The following is a 12,202-nucleotide window of genomic DNA, read 5'->3' as shown; positions in this document are numbered from 1 at the left end:
TTTCTTTCTTTCTTTCTTTCTTTCTTTCTTTCTTTCTTTCTTTCTTTTGTGTGTGTGCAAATAAGCTATCCCATGCATTCATGTATGGAGAACAGAGGTTGATGTCAAGTAACTTCCTCTATCTATTTCCACCTTACTCTTTGAAATAAGGTCTCTTTTAAGAAAAATTTTATTAATTAGTTATTATAATTTATCCACTTTGTATTCCTGCTGTGGCCCCCTTCCTCATCTCCTCCCAATCCCTCCCTTCCTCTCTTTTCTCCTCCCATGCCCCTCCCCCTAGCCCACTGATAGCGGAGGTCCTCCTCCCCTTCTATCTGACCCTAGCCTATCAGGTCTCATCAGGCCTGGCTGCATTATCTTCCACTGTGGCCTGGCAAGGCTGCATCCCCCAGGGGGAGGTGATCAAAGAGCCTGCCACTGAGTTTATATCAGAGAAAGCCCCTGCTCCCCTTACTAGGGAACCCACTTCGAGACTGAATCTATGGGCTACATCTGAACAGGGGGTCTAGGTCCTCTCCATACATGGTCTTTGGTTGGAGTATCATCTCTGCAGGGCCCCAGTGCCCATTTTTTGGGAGGTAGGAGGCAGAATGCATGGAATTTTATGAAAGAAGGGGAAGATAGAAAGACCTGGAGGGGACAAGAGCTCCAAAAGGAGACCAACAGAGCCGAAATAGTGTCTCTTATAAACCCTGGAGATCACCAACTGGCTAGACTGGCTCGTACTTGGGGATCTTCCTATTTCTGCTCCCCCAGCATTGGGGTTACAAATGTGTGCTACCATGTCCAGCTTTTACATGGATGCTAGAGATTAGAACTTCGGTCTTCATGATTACACAACAAATACTTCAGCCATTCAGGCCCCCACCTCTTGATTTCTGCTATAATTAACCACCTACTAGCAAACAGCAATGCTTCTGATTGAGTGCGGTGCTGGGAACTTCACAATTGGACCTAGGACCTTACAGATACAAAACATGTTCTATACTCCCAGCCCAGTGTTGCAGATTTCTGTAGCTGATTTTGTTTTGTGTGGAAGAAAGGAGGGAAGAAATGAACATAGTTAGAACAGCTGATATAATTTCTTTAAAAATGTGCTGAGCCTTGTTTTTCGGCTTATATGATTTATCCCAGAGAATGTGTTGTTAAGAAGAATGCTGTTTGATGGCATATTCTATAGATGTCTATTAGTTAGACTTGGCACTGAGCACAACTTAACTGTATCTGTTCTTTATGGACTTTCTGTATTATCATCCACTGCTGATAATACAAGCTAGAGTTCTTCCCATTATGGTATTGTGGTCTACCGCTACCTTTAGGCCTATTAACATTTGTCTTGTTATATAGGCTTTGAGATGCTGGGTACATATATATTTAAAATCATTTCACCTTGCTGAATTGACGGTTTTAAAATTATATAATGACCTTCCTGTCTTTTTTTCCCTAATTCTAATTTAAATGTCTATAATAACTCATCTAAGTATGGGCGCTTTTTATTTATTCCGGATACCATTTGCATAGAATATCTTATTCCATCCATCCCCTGACTTCAGTCTATGTGTGCCCTTCAGCGGTAGAGCGAGCTCTTACTATAAGCAATTTGGAGGCAGGGAGTGTGCCGTTAGTCTGGCTATTCTGTGTTTTAACTGGACAATTAATCCAGTTCTGTTTGCAGTGGTGGGGTGCTGTCCACTAACCTGCTTCTCCAGACTTATTCAGTCTGTTTTCTGAGGTACCCAGGGCCATCTGCTCAGGAATGGAACCACTCACCGTAGGCTGGGCCCTCCCCACCAGTCATCAGTTAAGAAAATGCCCAAAAGACTTGCCTCCAGGACAATCCTATGGAAGCATTTTCTCAATTAAGATTCCATCTTCCAAGATAGGTCTAAGTTTATGTCAAGTTGACAAAAGCCAATGGGCACAGGGACAAGTGCTGGCATTCCCTTTTTCTCTGCATTCTGGCCCAAGATAAAGTAGTCAGGTCACTGTGTTCTCCCTGCCATGGCAGACTGACTCCCCCAGAACAAGTCTCAAGTCTTCCCTTCTCCAGGCTGCCCGGGCCAGGTGTTGTCTCCGTGATGGTGAAAGCAGCTAATGCATTCACTTTGGTTGTGGGTCTTTCCCTTTTAGCTCTTAGAACTCCCATGCTACTGTCCTAGCACACAAGAATAAGTCTGCCCTCGGGACACTGGGAACTCTTGCTACCTTGAAGGTATTCTTTTTTGCCTTTAACTTTTGAGAGTTTGATAATGGTGTGCCTTGGGGTAGATGTTGTTGAGTGATTAGTGATCTCTGGCCTTCCTGTTTCTGGATATTTTTTTTCCTCCTGTGGATTTTCAAGTTTTTGTTTTGTTTTCATCACTGACTTTCTGATAAGTTTCACATCCCTTTGGAATTACTAAGTCCCTTTTGAAACCCAAGAGCTTGAATATTTGCTCTTTTAATTCTGTTCTAAAGCTGTCCAAACATTCTTCATGTTTTATATTGTTTTCCTCTCCCATTATAGTTGCAAATAGCCTGTTTTTGAGTTCACTACTTCTTTCCTGCATTTAGGCTCTTCTATTTGCTATATTTTTAATATGATTCACCGTATTTTTCAAGCTCAACTATGCTTTTATTTATTTATTTATCTATTTATTTATTTATTTATTTATTTATTTATTTATTTATTTATTTATTATTTATACAGCATTCTGCCTTCATGTGTGAGTGCAGACAAGAAGAGGGTACCAGATCTCATTAGAGATGGTCCTGAGCCACCATGTGGTTGCTGGGAATTGAACTCAGGACCTTTGGAAGAACAGTCAGTGCTCTTAACCTCTGAGCCATCTCTCCAGCCCCATACACTTTATTTAAAAAAAAAAAATGCTTCCATCTCTGTCAAGTTTTTCTAAGTACTAAATCACTGTTTTCTTTTGAAGATAATTGAGTTTCTTTAAAATATCTTAAATGCACTATCAAAGACTTTGTTCACCTCCTTGTACCTTATTTCAACTGTTCCATGGCTGTCGTTGACGCTTATTAGTGTGGAATGTATTTGCTTCAGCTTTTGTGTCTGGCGTTGTGCTTACTTTTTTAGGCATTCTAAGTAAGGTATATATTTTCTCTTAGTCTACAGTGATTTCTGCAACCCTGTGTGCTACAGTCACTGCCAGAGCATTGCCGCTGTTTCAGCACTAGAGGGTGATCCAGGCTTATCTCAAATCTGCAGATGGTGACTTGTTCACAGCACGAGCTAGAAAAGTATCTAAAAAGGTTAGTCCACCCTCCCAAACCTCTGTATAGATCTTTATTAGTTCAAAAAACCGTACCCAGTCACCAGCGGGCATTCCAACACTGCAGTCTGCCCTCTAGAAGAGACCAGCTTCAGGCTTCTATGCCATTCATTCCTACAAAGGGCCACCAAAACTGCAACACTGTCACACTCACAGCTGACAGACTGCCAAGAATTGAGGCCTACACTGTGGTGACTGCCTGCCTACTGCTAACTCATAGCTGGAGACCACTGCACTCAGCCACAGGTGACACTGGGTAGAAGACCAACAGACTAGGGCTGTGCTAGAGGGGCAACCCACAGGCAGCCTTGAGGACAGGCATGTTAGGTTCTGTCCAGTGTTAGGCTTCATACACCCAGGACTAACCTCCAAGACAAAGTCCTATGTTAGTACCCCATCTTCTCCCTAGCATAATCTTTGTTTGTTTGTTTGTTTGTTTGTTTGTTTGTTTGTTTTTCAAGATAGGGTTTCTCTGTATAGCCTTGGCTGTCCTGGAACTCACTCTGTAAATCAAGCTGGCCTCGAAATCAGAGAGGCACCTGCCTCTGCCTCCTGAGTGCTGAGAGTAAAGGCGTGTGTAACCACTCTCTGGCCCCAGCATAGTCTTGCTACCCACAATTGGGATAGTGTTAACGTACTCCACCTCAACTTATGATCCTGCCTTGTGGCTCACCTCGGTAATACTTGCTGATAATACTTGCTAATACTCTACATCTGCCCTACCACCAGCAATGTATATTCTAATGGTAATCAAACTCATTGCTGATCCTTCCTTTAGGACCTGCACAGCTTCAAGAGTGTATCCAGAAGGCTGGAGAGATGGCTCAGCAGTTAAGAGCACTGTCTTCTCTTCCAAAGGACCTGGGTTCAATTCCCAGCACTCACATGACAGCTCACCACTCTCAATAACTCCTGTTCCAGGGGACCCGACCCCCTTACACATGCAGACAAAACACCAATGTATATTAAAAAAATTTAAGAGTGTATACAGGCTCACACTACAGCTGCTGATGAATCAAGCCAGAAGACAAATCTCTCCCATTGGGGTACAGATCTAGGGAAATTCTAACGGCTCCATCTGTGAGCACTAGTCTAGGCACACTGGGAATAGGTAGCACAGGAAGTCTCTCAAGTGCCAAGGCTGATGTACTTGAAGTCTCACAGCCACAGGGACCTACATAGTCTGGATGTTTGGTGGTAGTGAACAAGCCCACCCCATAGCAGATAATGATCTAGGCAAAAACTTGAGTCTGTCCAACTGACTCTGAGGTCTCTCTGCCTGATGCTCAAGCATGCCTAGAGGCACCATCTAAGATCTGGGCTGTGAGGGTTTAGTCTCTACCTGATGCTGTCTTCTTCAAAGTAGGCAAAGTCCTGTGGTAGCTTCTGTGCTCTGCTCTAAGAAAGCAGAGTCGTGCTTTATTGTGGCTTTTTAAAAAAAAACAAAACAAAACAAAAAAACACAGAAATATTAAAATAATGTGTTTTTGTTTTAATCCCAGGTGTGGGGATTGGGGCTGCTTCCAACTGTCCACAGCATCTGATTATGATTTGCCTCATGGTCTAGCAGAGCCATGGTTTTGCCAGCTGCAGATAGTTTCTGAGATTGTGTGACATTTGGAATTCTGGAAGATTTTCAGACAGAATGTAAATGCTCGGGTCCCGAGGGGCAGTTGTTGATGGTTGTTGGTCATTTACAGGGAGGTTGGTTGTGGTTTGTTAGCAGTTGTAGTCAAAGAAGAAACAAAAGGAAAGAAATTAAGATTCAGGCATCTCTCCTCTCTCCCCCCCCTCCTTCTTTCTTTCCTATTTAGTGTTAGAAGGTAAAAGGGGAGGGATAAAGGGTGGGCAAAAGAAGGGCCCACAAAGTAGCTAAGACCAGCTGTATAAATGTCTACAGAACAGCCCACCCAAACAATCAGAGACTATACCATCTACTTAGTAACCCATAGAGCTTTCCCTAAAGTAGACCACATATTGGGACACAAGACAAATCTCAACAAATATAAAATATTTGAAATAACTACATGTATCCTGTCTGACCACAATGTAATAAAACTTGAATAAACAGAAAGAGAATCTCTAGAAATTATACAAACTCACAGAAATTAAATAACACACTACTGAATGATGAATGAGAAAAATCAAGAAAAAAATACTTTCTTGAAATAAATAAAAATAATAATACAACAAACCAAAATTTCATATGAGGGAAATTTATAGTTCCAAGGGCCTACATTTAAAAAAAATCAAAAAGAATATAATAAACAAATAACTCACTGATTCAACTCAAGAGTTTGGCAGAAGAAGAGCAAATCAAACCCAAATCCAGTAGACAGAAAGAAATAATAATAATAAAAAAAAACAGGGAAGGAATGAATGAAATAGAAAAAAAGAAACAATGCATCTAAGAGCTGGGTGTTTTAAAAATATACAAGATTGATAAACCCTTAGACAAATTAACCAGAAAAAAGAGGAGTAACAAATTACTCAAATCAAAGATAACCAGAGAAACATTAGGCTTTTCTGTAAAACCTATTTTTATGCTATTTTATGTAAAATTAGAGTCTTCTTTTAGTATGCAGTAGTTCTTTATTTTGTACTTTCCTTGTTAAAATTCCTGATATGGCTCTTATGTCCTGGTGACCCTGGATGACATGCAATCTAAGGTAGTCTGAAGCTGTGGGTGTGACTATGAAAGCGGTAGAGGCATTTGGAAGAAATAATCTTTGGAAAGAGATGTCAAGAAACAGAGAAATAAAAAGTTGGAGGGTTAATCTATATCAAGAGTTAAAATCACAGCACAGAATAAGACCATGTTTTAGGTGTGATCACTGGACCAGAACCTTTACCACATTAAGCCCACACCCATTGATGCTTCCAGAAGCAACACAAGGAGCTCCATTAAAATACTCAGTTTAAATGTATCTAAAAGTCCAAAGCCCCCGATTTGGAATCTGGTAATCAAATGATAATTTCTACCTTAACACGTACACTTTAAGCCTTATGACCCGAACTACATTCCCTTTCTTTGAACCCAGGTTACTCGTCTGTTAAATCAAAAGTTCATTTTTCTGTTTGCCTCACTGAATGAGTATAACAGGACTCCATGCTCAGCATATTTATATACTAATAAATTCATAGTAAAAATGAAGCCTTTCTACTTCCAAAGATGCTAGGTACATGAATTCTATAGCCTTTCCTAGCCCTGCTCTGATCCAAGTATCACTTTGTTTTTCTTTGGACCATTGCTATACCCTGCTACCTGATACTTTCATTTTTTTCCACAGCATATTAAAACAACAACAACAACAGTGAAGTGGACTGGGGTATGGCATGTACAAGGCCCTGTATTGTTTAAAAGCTGGATATGGTGGTACACACCTGTAGTCCCAGCATTTAGGAAGTAGGGGCATAAGATCAGAAGTTTACACCATCCTCAGCTAGTGAGTTTAAGGCCTTCCTACTTACACAAGTTCTGGCTTCCCAAAACAAAAACAAAAAGAGAAAGAAAGGAAAAAACCAAATACTGAGTTGGTGAGATGCCTCAGTAGTCAACGGGACCCACCACCAACTGTGACAATCTGAGCTTAATCTCTGGGACCCACATGATGGAAGGGAAGGACCAATTACATCCTCTGACCTCTACACACACACCATGGCACACATGTATGAATGCATAAGCAAACAAATAATAATATAATAAAATTAGAAAACATATACAAAGAAACAAATCAACAATGAAACCAATAGGCCATCTAGCCTGAGACACCTACTCTGCTGTACATTACACATTTATGGAGCGTTCTAATGGTTTGTTATTGCTCATTAAGATGCCTTTCAATATATTGATGCTTTTGTCTGGAATGCCTCCATCTCTGGTTAGCAAAATATTTTCCTTTAAAGCATACCCAAACATAACTTTCAGTCAGCATATAGACTGTTTCTTTCACAGAATAGGAGGTATCCTTTCCTCCACTGAGGCTCTTCTGTACTTGGTTTATCCTTCTCTGAAAGACTTGCCATCACAAATGGCCTTCTTCTGCGGTCACCTGTAGCTATGCCACATCTTCTTTCCCCTTGGGTAGGTAAAGATGAATGTACATATCACTCAGCTGCATTTCCTGAACACTCATCAGGCATCCTAGCCTGCAGCAGGTATTAGGGAATGTTAATGAGCAAGTCCTGAAGGTATACAGGGTTATGGTGTAAGCATGGTTTACACTGAAAACACATCTGAATCACATGTGCTTTGTGAGCCAATGGTAAAGAACAGAGAGGTAAAAGGGCATAGTTTATAAGGGAATGTGGCTCATATATGTGGCATATACAAATATGCTATATAAACATGGAAGAAACTCTTCAAGGCTTATTCTCCTTAACCTTGAGACAACCGGTCCTTTCCCCTGACATTAGATAAATCCCCTCTTGCCCTTTACCCTAGTCCTACCTTAGATATACATCTGTCTCCAGGCCAAAGACATCAAGTTCAACAGCCTTCTCAAAGGACATCATGGTATTCTCTGGCGCCATCTATGGAAGAAAAGGACATCAAGCCCTATGCCTTAACATCTCCTCTCCCAACATTTCTTTCATGTTAGACATAGAGCCTGGGAGCAACTGGGGCTTTGAGAAGCAGAGCTTGGCTTCCTGGGCTCTCTTTTCAAAGAGGCTAACTCTCTTCCTCTCTATCCAGTTGAACACTGGGCATAGTAAAGATAAGCTGACCAGGAGTTAGATGACCTGAGTTCAAAGGCAACATATGCAATTAACTCCTTATTTTTGTCATGTCAAGATTGTCTTTCCTCTCCAGGATCTCTGACATTTCTGAGGCTCCCTTCTGTCATCCTTATGATCCATACATACCTACATTCATCCATGCTCATTATGCTTGGACCTACCATGGGTGCGCCTCTATGTCCAAAGAAGACAGGCTTAGGCCCTAAATTCTCCTTCTTCAAAATGCAGGGAGAATAAATTCCCAGTGGCATCAAATAAAGACATAAGAGAATAATAAAGAAGGGCAATCCAGCAACTATTTGTAGAGCTGAAAAAGTTGAAAGGAGAGAAGAAAAATGGGTAAAAAGAAAAAGAGGGATGGAGAACCATTTCTAAAAGCTAGCTACCCAAAGAAGCAGACAGTCCATGATCTGCTTTTCTATTTCTGTCACATCCTCTCTTTCAGGACTTAGATATTAATACACAGTATTATTCAAAAGAAGACATTTGTCAGGGTTGGGTCTTGAATCCATGCACCATATATGCTAGGCAAGTGCTCCACCACTGACCTACATTTTAAGACAGACGTTATTAAGGCACTACTGCTGGAACTTGAAAGTAAAAATGTAGAAACTGTACAGAAGGTGGGTGGGAGGAAGGGAGGGAAGGCTGGATGAGGGAGGGGAGGAAGGAGAGGAAGGCAATATAAGAAACAGCATCTGGGAGGAGAGTTTGGATGGCTCTAAAAAAGCCCTGACATCTGTAAAGATCATCCTAAGAGGTTCTCTAACTTAGGGCAGAGCGGCACAGCGGAAAAGGTACTAACTGACAGAAATGTACGGAAAGGCTAAGCTGTGTCACTCCTTATAGTGACTGAGGATACATGATGTAACTTCTCTGGGTCTTTATCTTTCTTCTCTAAATTAGGTCTGTCTAGCGGCTAACATCATCTTCACAGAGTTGTTACAATAGTGCTGACTCACAGTAGTTGATAAGTATTAAGTTTTGCTTCTTTCCCTCCTTCTTTCTCTCCTTCCCACTCCACACTCCACCCACGTCCGTCTCCTACTCTGCAGCCTATACTTAATTCTTATTATCAACTGCTTCCCCACCTTCCACTTTACACCTCTGAGGATTCCACCCACTTGCACATTTTTTTTTTAGTTACTACCTATGTTTCAGTGACTTTCAAATTGAGATCTCCAGCTCTAACCTCTTAACCTTGTGAATATATTACATCTCTTCAGGAATTCTTGCTCGTAATCTGCCATCCTGTATTTTCTTATTCTAACTAAAATAGAGAAAACAGTTCATTGATATTCACTATAAGTTCATGTCCTAGAAATATTTTCTAAAATTTACTACACACACACAACACAACACAAACAACAAACAACAAACAAACAAACAAACAAACAACACCAATATTAAACCAGCCCTTCACTTGCTTGCGCCTTCCCACAAGCCAGGAAGCAAGTGTCTTTTATTTTACCAATAGTAAGAAAAGAGGTGTAGAAAGAAGACGCTACTGCTTTCCATTTGCAAAGCAGTTCAACACAGAGTTCAAGTCTTGTTTCCACCAACACTGTGAAGAACAGAGAGGAAGCCAGCAGCAGAGGCCACATTCCTGCTTCTTTAAGTTCCTAAGTATGACAGAGACTCACAGGGAACTTCTCTGAGTGGCCTGATGCAACCAGAGCTCTCTGGACACAGTGTAAATTGAAATCAGTGATATTTGTGAATGAACAGGTTAAGTCATAGAGGAGCACTCAGGTCAAAGCAGAATTAAGATGCCCTCTGCTGTGCCCATCTGCCCCAGATAAATGATGTGCATTAACATGGAGGGAAAATGATGTTTTCCTTAAAGAACCGTTCTCTGAAGAAGGCTGGCTTAGTAATAGAAATACTGGGATAGGCTACAGGGGTTGGTGAGACTGTAAGGAACGTCCCTACATAACACACTGAATAAATTTCAAAGAGGCACATGGGTGGCTAGCTACCGTCTCTGCTTCTCTGAGTGGAGTATACAAGGTGGGGAGGTCAGGCAAGGTTCCACCTCACATGATATACCTTCTGACTCCAAGTGGGCCACACAGATGGCTAAAGGCCAGGAAATGATAATCATCACAGTTAAGAGGCTCAGGTGCACGAAGGGAGCAAAGATCTGGAACAAAAGGCCAAAAGTCAGACTAGACACAAGAGGACACCATGATGAGAACTCTAGGATGATGCTTACCTGCAAGGACAGCCCAGCTATCAGCCACTTGTCCTTCCAGTATCGGTTTAAAATACTCAATAAGAAGGAACACAGCAGAACTGTTAGCAAAATGAAGACCTGGGAAAACAAAAAGGGCTTTGAACGTCTGGGCACCAGATTTGGATCAGAACTGTCCTTGTGAATTGCATGTGATTAAGCGTACTACCATGGACTGTGTCTTTTCAGTTTAATCACCTTGAGAGTCCTCAGTGTTGCGTGGCTCCAGCAACTTACCTTCACTTTTCTTGAGTCTTGGCTGTGCAGTATAACTGGAAGGAATTACATAATTGTGTGGTTTGATGCTGCCACCAATCCAGCATCTTCACCCTTCCCAGCCACCCACTTTCAATAACAGCATTACAAACCTCTACCTCCTTTTTGACTTAAAGAAAAAAAGTGCAAGCCAAGCAGTCAAATACATAAATGCAACATTATCAGCCTGTTATCAAACTAAATTCATACAGGAGCTGATCTGTTGAACTGAACACTTACCCAATACCAAACTTTACAAATGACTTAAAGGATATAAGCAATCATAAGGAACAAATACAATATTTTCCCTTGGAGAACTATGGTCCTGTAAAATACAGCTACTCATGAAAGGTCTTTATTCTCCTGCATTAGTAAAGCACTCTGATTTTGAGATTAGAATGTGGGGTATGTTTTGAGCCAAGTATACAGAAATGCTGCTTCACAGAGATGGAGTCATTTTGTGTACAGAACATCCTTATCTGTCACTCTGCTAATTATATAACTCCAAGAAGTCCTTTTGCCACCATAAAAACCTGTAATTCCAGGGTTATTTAAAGTAAAAACAACCGATATACATAAGGTCTATCTTGTCAGAAAATTTCAGAGGCATCCCATTATTGCTAGCTAACTGATACCTTAGGGGGTTTTATAAGGAAGTCAAGCTATTAGTGTGTTTATAAGTGGTTTTGATTGATCACTGTAGTCTGAAAGTGTTCTCTGGGCATCCCGAGGTAATCAAAAGATTCTAGACCTAGTGCTAATTCTATCCCTTCTGGGTTATTCTGAAAAAGGACAAAAGTAAACCTCCAGGCCCTAAAGTAACCCCCTGCCAACAGAGGCAGACTCAATAGGTCTTGTTCTTGCTAGTTTGAAGGCTTAACCAAAGTAATTACTTTCCAAGGGAAGGTCACTTCATCCCATAATCCCCCTCCATCACTTTTCATTGCCCACAGATACATAACTGCAATTAGATCACAAAATAGTTCAGGACAAGAAGGTTTGAAAAACAATGGCAAAATTTTATTAACTTGAATGGACAAAATCCTATTGAAGATATATAGGAATTAATTCTAACGATGATGCCAGCCAAGAAGAAGGCCTAATTTTAAGCCAGTCTAACTTTACTAATAAGGAGTGTTTATCGGAGATTTTTATTTCAGAATACCAGAATATAAGATACAAGCACTTCTGTTGTCTGAAATGGATTCAATAATCATAACGTGTATCCAAAAGAGGTAAGGCAGAATAAAAAGGTCACTAAAATATAAGACTTAACTGGACATTAGCATCCTCATTTAAAGCTAACAAACAACATCTTGCTGATTGTGAATAAAAAGAAGATTCTAGGGCTACAATTTAGCCTAGGGCTTATGCCCCATCTGCTCTTGGCTAATGATAATAGCTATGCTTACTGAAAGCAGGATGCCAACAATTTCTTGGTTAAAGATTTATTGAAAAGGGGCTGATGGAATAATAATTTTCTTGGTGGTGATTAATTCATAATAGTGTCCAAAGTCTAAAGCCAATAGGATTAGCAATAAGTTTTTTTTCTTTTCAATATATATTCTTCTCATGGAAGAGCTCATGATATCAATTTCCATTTATTTTATAATACTTATAAAATACTTATAATACTTAAGTTATACTTGCAATTTCTCATTTGAGTAAAAGGAAATTTAAGAATGCCGCTTAAAAG

At 40.5% G+C, this 12,202-nt stretch overlaps 1 protein-coding gene across 1 annotated transcript in view; it reads right to left on the bottom strand.

Annotated features, from left to right (window-relative positions):
- The window catches only part of Gdpd4 (glycerophosphodiester phosphodiesterase domain containing 4), a 63,367-nt gene that overhangs the window by 31,775 nt on the left and 19,390 nt on the right, over positions 1–12,202 (bottom strand). The window contains exons 5-9 of the mRNA XM_055623263.1: positions 10,234–10,332; positions 10,068–10,161; positions 9,211–9,288; positions 8,180–8,325; positions 7,729–7,811 (exon numbers count right to left, since the gene is read on the bottom strand). Coding sequence (XP_055479238.1) covers positions 7,729–7,811; positions 8,180–8,325; positions 9,211–9,288; positions 10,068–10,161; positions 10,234–10,332 — 500 coding nt within the window. The remainder of the gene's footprint in view (positions 1–7,728; positions 7,812–8,179; positions 8,326–9,210; positions 9,289–10,067; positions 10,162–10,233; positions 10,333–12,202) is intronic.

The sequence above is a fragment of the Psammomys obesus genome, unplaced genomic scaffold (assembly GCF_907164565.1).
Source record: "Psammomys obesus unplaced genomic scaffold, mPsaObe1.curated_primary_1811, whole genome shotgun sequence".
NCBI lineage: Eukaryota > Metazoa > Chordata > Mammalia > Rodentia > Muridae > Psammomys > Psammomys obesus.
Note: the sequence above shows the minus strand (reverse complement) of the source record. Positions and strands in the feature narration are given on the sequence as shown.